Source organism: Heloderma suspectum, chromosome 2 (genome assembly GCF_057233095.1).
Source record: "Heloderma suspectum isolate Gila_16-S chromosome 2, 16-S_ref, whole genome shotgun sequence".
NCBI classification, from domain to species: Eukaryota; Metazoa; Chordata; class Lepidosauria; order Squamata; family Helodermatidae; genus Heloderma; species Heloderma suspectum.
In genome coordinates, this window is record NC_139459.1 from 233,203,292 (window position 1) to 233,218,181 (window position 14,890).

At 44.6% G+C, this 14,890-nt stretch overlaps 1 protein-coding gene across 1 annotated transcript; it reads left to right on the forward strand.

Moving 5' to 3' along the window:
• Positions 1–857: 857 nt before the first annotated feature.
• C2H19orf67 (chromosome 2 C19orf67 homolog) lies at positions 858–12,729 on the forward strand. Its single transcript, XM_084838478.1, has 7 exons — positions 858–931; positions 3,853–4,154; positions 7,032–7,176; positions 8,569–8,669; positions 9,216–9,401; positions 9,645–9,767; positions 12,505–12,729. Exons 2-7 carry the CDS (start codon positions 3,877–3,879, stop codon positions 12,677–12,679), a joined length of 1,008 nt encoding a protein of 335 aa, XP_084694604.1. The 5' UTR covers positions 858–931; positions 3,853–3,876; the 3' UTR covers positions 12,680–12,729.
• The last annotated feature ends 2,161 nt before the right edge of the window (positions 12,730–14,890 follow it).

Consider the following 14,890-nt stretch of genomic DNA (forward strand, 5'->3'; position numbering starts at 1 on the left):
TTTAAAATGGAAGCAGAAAGCCCTGTTTTAAATGCAGAATTTTGGGCTGGTGTAGAGATGCCCAATATCTTCCTCCAAAGCAGCACTTCTGTTATGGGGATGTTGCATTTCCCCACACTCTGAGAAAATGCTGTTTACCCCTTGCAATTGTAGAAGCTGCTATTTGGAGTGCTATGAGGAATGTGGTTGCATAAATGCCACAGTTACCTGTTGGATAGTGCCAGTCAGGGTCAGAATGTCATCATCAGGCACCTGCTGAGACCCACACCCCAGCAGCGACCCACTACCAACCCCCAGAGACCCCTATCCTCCTTTGCTGTCACTGCCTGTTCATCTGCCTTCTCTGGGTGAGTCGTGACAGGAGCAAGTAGAAGGAGCAGCAGCCTCTACTTGCCTTCCCCTCTGGATTGGGCCCCAAGCGTTGAGTTCATGAGCAGACAAATGGGCAGTGGCAACAGTAGTGAAAAGGAGCTGGGGCTTACTGAAGGCATCTTGCCCAAGAGCCCAAACAAGGATGGAGCCAATGCTAGTGCCTGTGACATCACTGGTGATAAGAAACCCTCAGCCATACCCTCAGGCCCATCCGTTGGTGAATATTTTTCACCAATGGAGTGGGACGATGTGTTGATACTCAAAGGAGAAAACAGATTTAGTTAACTGCAACGGAACTCTTTAACGGTGGTCTACATGTCCCCATCCTTCCTGCCGTCCTCCCACACTAGGACTGTCTGCATCTTTATTGCTGAATTCACTGTTACGGATTACGAAGTGAGGAGGAACTGGAGCCCCTCCTACCTGTGCAGAACATGCTGCCAACTGAGGTGGCAAAAGCCTATTGGCTGAGAGAGCCCCTCTCCCTTCGAACCCCAACGGTCATCACTTTCTGGAAAAGTCCACCTTGGCTGAGGACATCACAGTTGTAACCTTCACGGTGTGTGGATATAAGTATACTTATACTCTCAGTATGAGTTACAGGTAGGTAACCATTTTCTTCCAAAGAGTTCCAGCCCACAACACATTATGCTTTATTAAAGGTTCAGTGGTGTCCCTCTAAGATTCCCATCAGTACAATAGCTCAGCATTCCCAAACACAGGCAAACAAATGCTGATACAATGAAGAAAGCGGTCGCCAAAGCAACGTAGTAAATCTCCCTCTCTGTGGGGAAAGCTGAGTTTTCAAATAGTACAAGCCTGTTGACTCCATTGCCCATCTTGGGGGTTTCTTTCACATACTCCTGTGTGGGCAGCTCTTGGGTCTATTTAACGTATGTCCCTGAGGATCCCTAAACATCCTCATTCCCTCTAATAGCAAACTCAAGTAATTCAGTGTTTATCACAGAGCCAGTGTGGTGTAGTGGCTAGAGTATTGGACTGGGAGTCGGGAGATCCAGGATCTAGTCCCCACTTGGCCATGGAGCTCACTGGGTGACATTGGGCCAGTCACAGACTCTCAGCCCAACCCACCTCACAGGGTTGTTGTTGTGAGGATAAAATGGAGGAGGAGGATTATGTACGTCGCCTTGAGTTCCTTAAGGGGGAAAAAGGCAGGATATAAACATAATAAATAAATAATCAGTTTGGATGCGAAAGGGAGCTGCCCAAAAACAAGGCATTGGTTTCTACATACTTAGGGGACTCACTAGGTATGCAGAAGCTTATAAGTTTATAAATTAAAAGAAAAACATTAAAAAAAAACCTGCCAGACAAGAACCTGAAAGCTTATAAAATGCTGATGGCAGTTGAGCCTGTAGCAAGGGCAGAAACGGTGTAAAGAAATCAGACGTCTGGCAACCTCCACCCCAAATGTGGAAGACAGGAGGGGAGAGGGAATCCTCTCACGTTCCTGACTGTGTATAGTAGGTATTCTGGAGGGGTGGAATTAGAGTTCGTGAGATGCATGCTATGAGGTTAACAAACTCTCCACTATACAAGGATGGTTCAGTCTCCAGAACTGTGACCCCCACTATATAGTATTATATGTTAAGCAGGGAGAAGTTCCAAGAGTGCAGTGCTTACCCAGGTTTTGGTTTCCTTTGGAAGGAGGGATCACTGGAAACTTACACCATTTTGTAATATTTTAGTTTATTTACAAATATATAGGTTCAGCATAGGTGAAAGCAGACAGCTTAAACACAACAAGGCAAATCCCACTCTCCCCACATCAGAGGCACCCCCAAAAGCCTAATCTCTGCTCTCTCTCCTTGTCTTACCTCCAACTCTAACTTCAGTCTGTCTCCTTTGTTCCTTTTCTCTCCCTCACTCACAGACACACACTGCATCATCCTTAGTTGGGGAAGGGTGGAAGAAAAAAGGATGCCTCTTAGAATCATAGAATAGTAGGGTTGGAAGGGGCCTATAAGACCATCGAGTCCAACCCCCTGCTCAGTGTAGGAATCAAGTCAAAGCATCCCTGACAGACGGCTGTCCAGCCTCTGGTTCTCACCTTCCAGAGGGATCTCCCTCAGTCTCCTAGTCATTGTACACCAGAGGTGGGTAACCATGGATGGAGGGCCACATGCAGACTTTGGCCTAGTTTCATGTAGAGTATGGCCCACTTAGTAAACCCACCCACTTTTGGCTCTGGCCACACTTACGGCTTGACCGCAGACCCAGACAAGTTTTGACTAATGTAATGTGAAAAAAAGTTCCCCACCCCAGTTGTAGGCCATTTACCTATACTTTCCATATGAAAAGACATATGTGACAACTTTCCCATTGACTATTATGGAAGTTTCTAGCAATCCTCCTGGTGTATTAACCCTTTCCTGTTCAATCTTACAACAATAATTATAAAATGCTCAGGTTTGGGACTTGCAAATTTCTAGTGTTATAACACACCAAATGGAAGTCTGGGGGAAGAGGAGGGGGAAAGGGTATAATTTATCACTTCCTCACTCCTGAAGCTCACTCCCCCAGAGACTCAAGAGCCTGCAAGCTCCTGTCTCAGGCTATCTTGAACGCTGAACAAGAGCACTCCTGGGGGAGGGGATACATTAGGAACGTAAGAAGAGTCCTGCTGGATCAGACCTGTCTAGGCCAGCATTCTGTTCACACAGCAGCCAACCAGATGCTCTAGTGGGAAGCCCACAAGCAGAACATGAGAGCCAGTGTGGCGTAGTGGCTAGAGTGTTGGACTGGGAGCCCAGAGATCCGGGTTCTAGTCCCCACTCGGCCATGGAAGCTCACTGGGTGACTTTGGGCCGGTTACAGACTCTCAGCCCAACCTACCTCACAGGGTTGTTGTTGTGAGGATAAAAGGGAGAGGAGGAGGCTCATGTAAGCCGCCTTGGGTTCCTTGCAAGAGGAAAAAAGGCGGGATATAAATGCAATAAATAAATAAAAATAAATAAATAACATGAGGGCAACACAGCATCCTGCCACTCATGCTCCCCTGCAACTGGTATACAGAGGTATATTGCCTCTGTTCCTGGAGGTAATAGCTTCAATATTTGCAACATTTTATTTCAGGGTCCCGCTTATCAAGCAAATGTATCACATATGCCCACGTGCAATACCCTCATAATAAAAATGTCAGCATAGGTTAAACCTGTTTGTAACCCACATTTACTTCAAGGATCTCAGAACATTGTATACAGGGTTCTCCCCATTTTATTCACACAACCCCCCTCCAGGGCAGGCTAGGCTGAGATAAAATAAGCAACGGTCACCCAATGAAGTTTATGAGTTTGGACCCAGGACTCTATCCACTGGCTCTAACTGGAGGGGGCAGTGAGTGATAGAGAGAGGGGCCATCTTTCACTTTTGGTCTAAAGACCTAAATCTACATTTGACAACACCTCTTGGGATGGCTAAGCTGCACTGATGCTTAGTTCCATACCTTTCTCTTGGCAGATTTCCTGAGGCAGGTGTTTGAAGATGGCTAGCAAGCAAGGGTACAGTTGCCTTCCCGATGGCTCTGTGGATGTTCCATCTTCTAGCCCTGAAGGCACCCTGGCCCTTAGTCCTCATAGCCCAGGGCTGTGCCTCATCTCCCCTCCCATTGCAGAGTCCCACTGGCTGAGCAACACACCACCACAGCCCGAGTCACCGCCAGAAGTAAACATCACTTTGGAGGAGCTCCTGGCTCCCATTACGGAGAAGCTCAAGTATTTGCTGAAGAAAGCAGAAGACTTCCAGACATACCTGCTGTACAGGTGGCAACGGGCTGGGTCAGGGCTGGGGAAACATGAGCAGGAGGTGGCAACCTTTCGGTGATCCAGGCAGTCCACACAATGTTTGTGAAACGAGACTTTGAGACAACTTTCAGTATGAAGCAGCTGATGATTACTTAGAAGACAGGGGAGGGGGGAAAGGGAGGATGGACGGGCTAGTTGTAAAATAGTGTTCTATAGAAGGTGGCAGGAATAATTTCAAAAGGAGGGATGGTGCTTGTCTTGAACTTGCGCATGCTATACGTTGATCTGGTTGAATCTCTGCGTTAGTTCTGCTCATTTGAGTGAGTCCCTGCCTGCTGATTAGTATTGAAGAGGAGAACTTCTAGCCCTGAAGCTAGAATCAAATGCAGTAGTGGTAAAGCCTCATCATAGGCTTCTCCTCTCAGAGCCCTCTCATCAGAACCAGGGCAAATAATCCAATGATCAGTCTAAGTACTCCAAGTTACCTGAACCCTTTAAATGCCCATTGCTACTCTTTAGTTATGGGCTGTTGGGGAGAGAAGTATATATTTTTGCCAGAGAGGTAGTGAGCAAAGGTGCTGTCTGGTCTGGTTTTACAACTGATTAGGATCGGGCAGGAATCAGGATATGAAGGACTTCAACAGAATTTTGTGGGAAGGGAATTAGTGTGGCATTTCCACCAGGCATCAGCACTGACTTTAATGCACTGCATCGTTCTAGCATGTGATACTACTATAGTGCTGTATAGTGGAATGGGAAATTTATTCTTCCCTACCTATTGCATAGATGATCAGTGACAATAATCTGCCTATGGCACTTGCAAGGGGCCCAGAGACTATCAAGGGACACATCGCACTGACAAGACTGCCATTTTCACTTTGTGTCAGGTGCTCACAAATAGGGGAGGTACAAATTAGGCCTGGAGTGCCTCTAACTTCCCTAGGGCCCAGCATGACCACAACAATCACAGCCTTCTGTGGGTTCATCTGACTTTTCTGAGTGCCTGGTGTGAATGCAGGGTTCCTACCACTCCAGAATCATATGCTATCTGCAGATTCTGGGGCATCATTTTCACTTTTGTGCAGGAAGATCGGAAGCTGTGCTGGTCTCCAGCATGCTGCTCCTGGCCTCCCTGAGTAAATTTGCATGAAAAGAGAGATTGAGCTTGGTCCCCCAAGTCCTTTGCAACATGCCTGGGGGAAGGGGGCAAGCAGGGCATTTTGGAGTGCACTTTTGAGGGGTTAGGTCAGCCTTCCCCAACCTGGTGCCCTCCAGATGTTTTGGACTACAACTCCCATTAGCCCCAGCCAGCATGGCCTATGGTCAGGGATGCTGGGAGTTGTTGCCAAAACATCTGGAGGACCCCAAGTTGGGGGAGGATGGGCTAGGTGTTCTCTCAGCTTCCATTCCTTGCTATGGAGAGTGTCTCGCCCAAGTGCCTTCAAAATCCTCCAACCAGCCCTGCGTTGCTAACCAGGCACTCTCCCAGTGGTTAGAATGTGTAGTGCTGTGCTAGTATGTGCACTGTAGCAAGTGGTTCAGTCAAGAATAATGCTCTGTAAGGAGCAAAGACAGATAGCTCAGTTTCCTCCTTGAGTTAATGCTGAGATCCTGATAAGATCCTGATAAGACAGAGACCCTATGGGTTGACAGTTCCCAGGTCTGGAAACTGGGATGTTTGCCTGTTCTGGATGGGGTTGCACTCCCCCTGAAGGAGCAGGTCCATAGTTTGGGGGTGCTCCTGGATCCATCTTTGTCACTGGAGGCCCAGGTGGCCTTGGTGGCCTGGAGCACCTATTACCAACGCTGGTTGGTATGCCAACTACACCCATTCCTACATAGGGGTAGCCTAGTCATGGTGCTCCATGCGCTGGTAACCTCATGATGATGACGACGACGACGATTAGTGTCCCTTCTTTTTCCCAATACTGGGATTCAAGGCGGCTTTACAACATTAAAACTTGTACAGTTAAAACATAAATAGAAATATACAAAAGTTTAAAATATAATTAAATCAATAATATAAAAATTATATAACATATCAGAATTTAAAAATCAACAATATAAAAAAATAGTCTCAATCCAGCATATTCTCACAGGTCCAGACTATTCCCAAAGGCCTGCCAGAACAAAAAAGTTTTTGCCTGCCTGCGGAAACATATCAAGGAGGGTGCCACTCTCGCCTCCCTGGGAAGGGAGTTCCAGAGCCTTGGGGCAGCCACCAAGAAGGCCCTCTCCTGCGTTCCCACCATAGACTACTGCAATGCACTCTATGTGCGGCTACCTTCGTGCATTGTTCAGAAGCTGCAGCTAGCACAGAATGCGCAGCTAGCACAGAATGCACAGCTAGAGTGCTCACTAGGACACATAACACCTATGCTAAAAGAACTGCACTGGCTATTAGCTACTGAGCCATGTACAGGCTTATGTTATTGTCATATAAAGCTCTAAACAACTTGGGACCAGGATACCTAGCAGGCCGCCTTCCCTTATACATACCCAAGCGATCTCTAAGATCATCAGAGGAGGCCTTGCTCGTCATTCAAAAACTAACAGAATGTTGCCATGAAGAACCCCAACAGCAGGCCTTCTCTGTAGCAGCACCCACCCTCTGGAAAACCTTCCCCTGTACAGTTCTGGAGGCAGAAAATGTGGCATCTTTCATGTGCCTCCTAAAAATGCACCTTTTCACCCAGGCTTTCCCTGGGTTGTCACTGCTGCTGTGTTCTACTTTGGTTTTACATTCTACTTTTAAACTTTTAAAGTCTTATGTTTTCTCGTGTTGTATTTTATGGTTTAAATTGTTGTGAACTGCCCAGAGAGCCTTGACTGTTGGGCAGTATATAAGCAAAATAAATAAATAAAATGACCATACATCTGGCCTCCTATTTTCAGCAGAGACAGAATGCAGAAGGAGCAATTTGCCAAAGCTATGCCCACATTTCTGCAGATGTGCCAGCCATACTTTCACTATCTGGAATCCACAGCACGCAGCTGCACACCTTATTTAAGACCCCCACAGGAACCAGTGCGGAGGCGGGTGAGTCTGGCTGCAGGGTGGGAGAGGGAAAGGCCCGGTACATCTGGGAAGGACATTCCATCCAATCAGGCTCAAGAAGCTCAAAGTACCTCCTCTTGGCACTGTTGCAAGATGAATTCAAGAAGGATGGAAAGGGACAGAGGAAGTAGGCTCTAGTGAAAATAGAAGTCCCTTGAATCAAAGCGCTTCTTTCTTTGACTCTGGGAAGGAAACTGAGATTATTTCAAGAAGTTTCTCTTGTACCAAGGCTACCTCTTCCCTTTCACAGTCAGACATTTTGGGGGTGAATTTCCAAAATTGCACCTAAAATATCAGCTCTTCCTAGCCAACATCCAGCCCATTCCTGGCCATTGTCTTCCCCTTTGTTCTTCACAACTGCAACACTTTTCTAAAATTAAATTCCATCTTTACACTTAGGGGCAACTGTGCAGATAAACTGTTTTTCAGTTTTAAAAACATGATATGCAAATTTGGGAGGGGGGAAATCAATGCAAACAAACTATTTTGGAATAAAAAGAGATGAAGTGAAATTAAAGGAGACATGAAATGAGAATAATGTTTGTGCAAATATACTAATATACTTTTTGATTATATGCCAGAGAGGAAAGACTGTAGCAGGTTCATTAGCAAATGTGATCTATGTTAAATGGGAGAAGGTAATATGACCTCAGTATAGGACAGTTAAATTCCCACCCCCAGAAAGAGCAGGGATGGCACAGTCCCCCTATAAAGGCTGCTTCTGGACAAACCTTTTATAATACAATTGCCCTGCCTCACTCACAGAATGTTACAGGAGTCCAGATGGCATTGTCTTCCATTGGTAACCCTGCCGTGTTTTCCCACCACTTCTTTTATCCTTTTTCTTACCACGGAAAATCGGTTAAGGAGGGAAAGACAGAATAGCTGCACACAGTTTTTTTATTGGTAGTGCTAGGAGACCTCCATCTGGAAGCACCCTGGAGAAACACACTCTTAATTTAGAGTCAGCAACTGGATTGGTCCAAAGAAGAATAAAGAGATGAGGAGCCAAGTCTCCCCTTACTAACTTTCTGCTGCTAGCAAACTCATTGCTGACTGAGGCTGAAAGCGGTTGGCCCTAGTGTGTCCTTTTTCCTGGGAGAGGGAGGAGGCAGGAGGAAACACGGACAGCCTGAGCTCAGCCTCAGTATTTCTGGCAGATTGCAGGTATGACTATGAGGGGCTTGCTCAAGGCAAAACATTTCCCTTTAGTAATAACTAGAAAGACAGAAGCGAGTAGTGGCTCAATGAGTGTGATCAGCCCAGTCCCATTCAGCACTGCCTGCCATTGCTTGAGATCCTGCCTTTTCAGCCTGCAGTCTCAGAAAAATCCTAGCCCAAGTTGGTATTCGCAGCTCTGCTCTTTCCTTACAGCTCCTGGAGATCTCTCAGCAGCTGGCTTGCCAGCTTGAGCAACTGGTGCTGATGTATGCTTCCTTCAGCTTTGTCTCCTTAGAGGACACCGACCCGTTCAGGTACAAGGCAATCCCCAAGGCAGGTCTAGCTGTATGTTCCCCAGGGTGGGGCAAGTGGCTACAGTGCTCCAAGGTCAGGAACAGACTCTGGAAGTGATACTTGGTGGTCACTAGAATGTGTAGAATTGAAGAAAATTACTTCTTCCAAATAAAATCTGCAGCTATCTTTGTGCCATGAAGCACGAGATTAATTTAAAGATTGTTAAAATGCTTTTTTGACAATTAGGTTTTACGATTACATTTTTTAAAGAGAGAAAACAGCATTTTAAAAAACCAGGAGTCTTCCTAAAGATGCTCAGTATTTTATTTTTAAATTGTTTGAATGTGTGTATGTGTCCATCAACCCCAATGAGTTATTTTTCAGGTTTTGGCAAAAATACTTGCAACCTAACATTCATTTGCAATACCCTAGGTTCATATTGTCACAAATTTTCTTGAAAAGTAATGATTTTGAAAGGCAAATGTATTCATTAGCTTTTTGTATGCATTTTGGAAGATACTTCTTCTGCCTTTGAAACTGCCTACCTGTCTCCAAATCTCCACCAGCGTCTCATGTTTCTTCTGTGGGAAGTTTTGGCTGAATGAGGCACAACAGGTTTCCATCTTCCAGTATTGCATCTCAGCACCCTACACAGCTGCCCACGTTCCCCACAACTTATACAAGAAGATGCGCTGGAACCTTGACATCTCGGAAGGGACTGCCAGCCGGAATCAAACACCTCGGACAGAATAGTGAGTTGCTTGACATCCTGGAGATGTACGGTGTGGGTAGAGGGGACATGAATGGAGAGACAGATCTAACCATGATTCCCTCACCCCCTTACTTCTGGCTTTGGGAATGTGGTAGGTTCTCCTGATGCTGCAGTTTTGGCTGTAATTTTATTCCACTTCCACTCCTTGAGCTTCCCCGAGGCTTCCTTGAGCAGCCATCCTCATTCTTCACTGCCTGCCTGTGATCTTGTCCTTTTGTTCTAGCTACTTCCTATGCTTCCGTGATACAGGAGATGACACCACAGTGAAGATGCAGAAGCTCTGGTCAATTGGACGCTGGGTGCCTGTAGATCCTGACAGTGAGCATAGCTCCGATGTGCTCTCTTGGTAGGTATGACTATTGAAATTGGATAATAGTTCACTAGCAGACCACAGTTTACTTTCCGTTTAGAAAATACAATATCACAAGGTCATTGTGCAAGTTTGTTGCTATGGCAAAAGGCAAACACCATGTGGGGACACATTAAAATGAATGACATAGAATGGCCATTGGAATGCATTGTTTTCTTCCAAATGGCCATAGGAATACATGAAACCAAGGGCAATTCATTCCTTACAGTCATGTTTAGGGACTATGCCCCAAAATAGCCAAACAGAAAAGTATTGCCCTTCTGAATGACCACTGAAATAGCTAGGATCTTAAATTGGACCCTCAGTTGAATCCTACATTGCCTGAAGGCTTTATTGTCTGTCCTGTTGATCAAGTGAGTGTCTGAATGGCCAGAGCAATGCTTTGGCACAGATCAGATCCTGCTAAATTTCCCCCACCACGTCCCTCATTCCACCACCCTCATCTACATAAAAACCAACAAGAGTTTCCAAATGGCCATAGCAATGCATTGGAATGGAGTCAGCCTGCAAGCCTCAGAAAAAAAGCTATGGAAATTCTTGTAATTCCAAATGGCTATTGCATTGCAGATGGTTGGGTGGGAAAAGCAAGCCATATAATGGCACTGCCCATGCTTTGTACTAGGGCCAAGTATGTGTCCATCAACCCAGCACTGTCTCCTCTGATTCTCCACGGTCTGGGGCTGAGAAGGGTCTTTCCCATCACCTGCTACCTGATCCTTTTAACTGGAGAGGCCAGGAATTGAATCTGGGGCCTTCCATAAACAAAGCATATGAGTTGCCATGGAGCTGTGGCCCTTTCCTGCCATAGAAAGCTTTGGAATAGGTTGGGCTGCTACACAATTGTCTATGGCAAATACCAACACTATCAGCCCCTAAAGACCCTGGGATGCTAACAGCACTGCCTCTCCTTCTGTTACTATCCAGGTTCGACTTATTCATGTAGTACTCTTCCTGGCATTCAGATACATTATCTCCATAGTCCTTGCAATAGCCTTGTGAGTTGGTTGGTATCATTTTCTTAATATCATGGATGGGCAACAAAGGTTGAGAGGATAGGGGCCTTGCATAAAACTATTAAGTTTGTTGTCGCCACCCACTTTCGGGAAGGTGTGCATGACAGCAGCACAGAAAACCTGTGTTAGTGGGTTTAGCTGACAATAACCGTCAGTGCAAAGGAAACTGATCCTTGCATCGATGTACGATTGTGCGACCATAGCCTTTACATCCAGTAACTTGTACAGAGCTGTACAAGCCTTTACATCCAGTAACTTTAGCAACATCTGCAGTCCTAGTACATGCTTCTAAATTTTCCTTTGCTATAAGCATATGACTCATGGTTTGTTTGGGTATCAAGTGAATGAAATGTGTTGGTCTGTTTTCAGTGGTATGCATGTTAGTATAATATGTATTCACTTGATATGTATGGCTGGAATGGGCAAAACAAGTCACCCCTTAGCTTCATCTCTCCACCATTGCTATTCTGTCCTTTTTTCTTTGAATGCCTGTACCAATATTGGATACATTTATTAACAACAACTAGACTGGACACAACAGCATACAGCAGCTTCTTGATCACCTGTTAAGAGATGCTGAGGTGCCTTACTGCTGGGTGGGTGGTGCTCCAAATGGGAATATGTGCACAAAAGTTTCTAGAAAATTATGCATCTTATTGCTTCCAGTTGTTAAACAACAGATGTTGCAACTTTCAAGAAGGGTCTATGATCTTAGAAATATTTGCAATGTGTGAAATATAACACTAGGAATTTTGATAAATTTTAGTATTTGGGTTTCTTACAAACACAATTCATTTTAAAGTGTTGTCCATGCAATTGTCACTTAAGTGGAACAAGGATCCTTGTCAGAATTTTGAGAAGCAGCCCTCACTGACACCCAAATAACTCAGAGGTAAAGCATGAGATGTAAGGGGATTATTCTGCCCCTGTTTCATCTGAGCCCTCTAAGTCAATATCAGCAATCAGCAGAATGCACCATACTTTCAGGAGTCATGAACTTCACTATTAAAAAATTAAACATTGCTCTGCAAAGATACACCGCCATGACATTAACACCATTGTTTTATGTTTTAAACCTGGAGAAGGAGGTAGACATACACAATAATTAAAAACCTTGGGCACCAACAAAAACACCCAGCAGGAAATTATGCATAAGACTGCTACATCGCTGGATCCTGACTACAATTTTATGGCACTCCCTCATTTATATAATGCAGGATGTAGCCTGAAACATGTGTGACAAACTGCTCCTCTCTCATCTTAAGGAGTGGGATGTAACTTCCCACACCTTTACTGTGTGAAAAACAAATGCAGCTGATTCCTGCCACTTAATTAAATATTATGACTGAAAACTGATGACTGAAAGCCGGTAACATGATTTCTGGAAGAGAGAATACAACGTAACCATGAAAATCAAAACATAAAGCACCTTTAAACATCAGGCATCTGGGAAAAATGTTTTCTTAAGAGACACAACTAAACCATGGTTTAGTTTGAGGCGCCTCCCCAGAAGCACTAGGAGAGATGTAGGATGAACACATTCTATGCATATTATAGAATGCCTCCCCATGTATTTCTAGAACCACCCTACACAGCCATGTGTAGCAGTGGCTGTCCATTAAAAACCAGGGGAGTTCAGCCCCTGGATAGCATGGATGCTGTGACTGCTGCCACTGATCTTATCCCCTTCCTTCACACAGGGTGCTGTGCCACCAGCCCATGGGGGATTACCAGCAACTTCTGACAATTGGATTTGAAGAGCCCTCCCACACCTTAGCCACAGACCTCTTGGTTCAGATGCTAAATGCTCAGAGTTCTGGCCTGCTTAACTGCGAGTCCTCCTGCTGGGGGAGCCCAGAGGAACAGGTGCAGTAAAAGGTGTACTACAACATGCAGCCCCCTGCTTCCTAACACCACTAGCACCAGCTCAGCAGGCACACTGTGCCAGATGCTGGTATCTTCATATTAGTTACAGAGAGGTCAGTGACCAGAATTTGCCTTACAAATATGTCAGTTTAAGATTTCGACAACTTTGCTGAAATAGGGAAAAAATCTTGACACCGCCCCCCTGCCAGCATCATAGCCTGCACTATTTACAGTAGAAACTTGAATTATATTTTTAAATAAGGATATAGATTGAAGGTCACTGCTTGCCCTCCGGCTAGCTTCCTATGCCCAGATACCATCCACTTTGTGATAAACCATATTACAGAGTACCAAGGGTCTTGTAATTCCTCTTACAAGGTGCAGTAGGATAGAGTTGGCAGTCACATTTTCCTTCCTTCAGTGAAAGGTTCCGCCCAGAAACCCTTTATGGTGGCCCAAGACTGGACATAGCATAAGTGTTTCATCTCATCAACTTTCTGGCCTATTTCCTTTGAGTTTATACATCCCTTGTTCCCCTTTCCTAATTTCCCTCTGGGCCCTAGTCACTGGCTGTGGCTCAGGATAGATCAAAGTCTTTGAAGGATCTAAGAGGGGACACCCAAAGAGCTTTGGAATTTTGTGTGTGTGTGTGTGTGTGTGTGTGTGTATATATATATATATATATATAAATAACTAACATAGCTTCTTGAATAAAGCAATACATGCTGGTTCTATGCGTCATTCCCTTCCAGTGACATCGATGCTGTGTGGAGCTCCAGTTTTGCTGATTCACTTATTTATTTATTTATCCAGCTTTCCAGTGTTTAGGGATGTGCACAAATAAGAAATGTGAAACTATCTAAAAATAAACACGAACAAGCTGCATTTAAACAATAACAATTAAAACAAAAGATATAGAACATGGTCCATTAAACTTACAAAACCAGTCAAGACAAGAAGATCAGCGGTAACAGAAGTTCGGTCTCCAAATGCCTGCACTGCCTCCCAAAGGCCCACAAAGGGCATTTATTTACACACTTCTGGGGAGGAACTCCCAAAGCCTTGAGGTGACCATGGAGATAGCCTATCCCATCCTACTACTGTTCTTATTTCCTGCAGTGATGGGACAGACCTCGAACAGGATCTTTCCAATGGACCTTAGTAGGCAGGCTGTGTGTTTCAGATGGGAAGAGATGCATGCAGATCCCAGGCTGTTCATTATTTTAAAAATCATATCCCACCTTTCACCTAGAAAGTCTTAAGGTGTCTTAACAGTAAATAATAAAATACAATCATCCGTTAAAAACAAACCAACCCACATCAACATGAAAAACAAACAAGCCAACAATAACAATGAGCAAAAGGGTTTTACACTTAAAGGTGGCCTAAAAATATGTTTAAACAAACAAACAAACAAACAAACAGAAGTCCTCAACTAGCACCTTAAAACACACTGGAAGCCAATGCAATTTGGGCTGGATAAACTGCTGACTTTTTGTACCTGCAATAATAATAGCTGGAATATGGCTAAAACAATTTTGAAACTCCAAACTGATGAATGCAGCATGAAGGCACTACAACTAAAACAACCATCCAAAATCCACAGTTAGTGTCTTTATTAGGACCAACCAAAATGCCACAGAAGTTTGTGCAAGCTTTTGAGTTCTCCAGAATTCATCATCAGGCTAGAGGGTACAAAAAGCAGCAGCAGGGGGCAGGGACAAAAAAGGACAAAGATTAGGTCAGGTGTTGGGGCCATGAGCCCTGCAGCTTAGATTCAGTCTCAATACGGAGATTGCGGACTGAATGAACTGGCCACTGGTAGGTGTTCCAGTTATTAGATCACGCCTAGCTTTCAAAGAAGCAATGGCTGACCCCCATTTCTGAAAACGTAGAGGCCAGCTGTAACCCAGATCTGTCTCTTGCCTTGGGAAAAACATACAGAGAGCAGAAGTAAAGAGAAATACAACAGTCTTTATATTAGCAAAGCCAGAGATTAATTTTAGTGGTGCACTAGGTAAAAAAAAAAAAAATCAATTGAAGCCAAATTCTGTAGTATTACCCAGTGTATGGAGCCCTCAAAATGCAAAGTCTCTCTTCAAATGGTAGAAAATTCTCTTCCTCTGGTAGTAGATTCTCCCCTGAATAGATATGAGGAATAACAGGTCCTGTGTGTTACAATATTTCAAAGGTCTAGGATAGAGATGACCAGCCTATTTT

Excerpts from the sequence above, each read along its gene's own strand:
- C2H19orf67 (XM_084838478.1), top strand. The coding sequence starts at position 3,877 with ATGGCTAGCAAGCAAGGGTACAGTTGCCTTCCCGATGGCTCTGTGGAT. Across the intron at positions 9,402-9,644 it reads CAAACACCTCGGACAGAATA|CTACTTCCTATGCTTCCGTG; the intron begins GTGAGTTGCTTG and ends CTTTTGTTCTAG. Across the intron at positions 9,768-12,504 it reads AGCTCCGATGTGCTCTCTTG|GGTGCTGTGCCACCAGCCCA; the intron begins GTAGGTATGACT and ends TCCTTCACACAG.